We start from the raw sequence: 570 nt of genomic DNA on the forward strand, positions 1-570 counted from the left end.
CCTCCTCCATCTGCATTTCCATCTCCCTCTTCTTCTCCTCTTCCCATCTACACAACAACCTTCACGCACCTTCGTCAGCTCCATCACACCTTCTCTACTACCTACCATCTTCCTTCTCTTCCATCTCCATCTATCCACCATTCCCCATCTTCCTGTCACTCCTACCATCCTTCACCTCCTCCTCCAACTACTTCTTCTCCTCCTCCATCTCGTTCTCCTTCTCCTCCTCCACCCATCTACACAACAACCTTCACGCACTTTCGTCAATTCCATCCCCCTTCCTCTGCTACTCTCCATCTTCCTTCTCTTCTATTTCCATCTATCCACCATTCCCCATCTTTCTATCATTCCTTCCATCCTTCACCCCCTCCTCCAACTCCTTCCAAATCTTCCCCCTCCTCCTCAAACCCTCCCCCATTTCCACCTCGTAAATCCCCTTCACTAACTCCCCCCGCCCAGTTCCATCCAACCCCCTCTACTACTCTCCATCTTCCTTCCCTTCCATCTCCATCTATCAACCATGCCCCATCTTCTAATCACCCCTTCCATCCTTCACCTCCTCCTCCAACC

At 51.1% G+C, this 570-nt stretch overlaps 1 protein-coding gene across 1 annotated transcript in view; it reads right to left on the reverse strand.

The window, feature by feature from the left end:
- The window catches only part of LOC137627371 (eggshell protein 1-like), a 720-nt gene extending 484 nt beyond the window's left edge, over window positions 1-236 (reverse strand). The window contains exon 1 of the mRNA XM_068358458.1: window positions 176-236. Within this exon, the coding sequence (XP_068214559.1) occupies window positions 176-236 (61 nt within the window). The remainder of the gene's footprint in view (window positions 1-175) is intronic.
- Window positions 237-570: the final 334 nt, after the last annotated feature.

The sequence above is a fragment of the Palaemon carinicauda genome, chromosome 35 (assembly GCF_036898095.1).
Source record: "Palaemon carinicauda isolate YSFRI2023 chromosome 35, ASM3689809v2, whole genome shotgun sequence".
NCBI classification, from domain to species: Eukaryota; Metazoa; Arthropoda; class Malacostraca; order Decapoda; family Palaemonidae; genus Palaemon; species Palaemon carinicauda.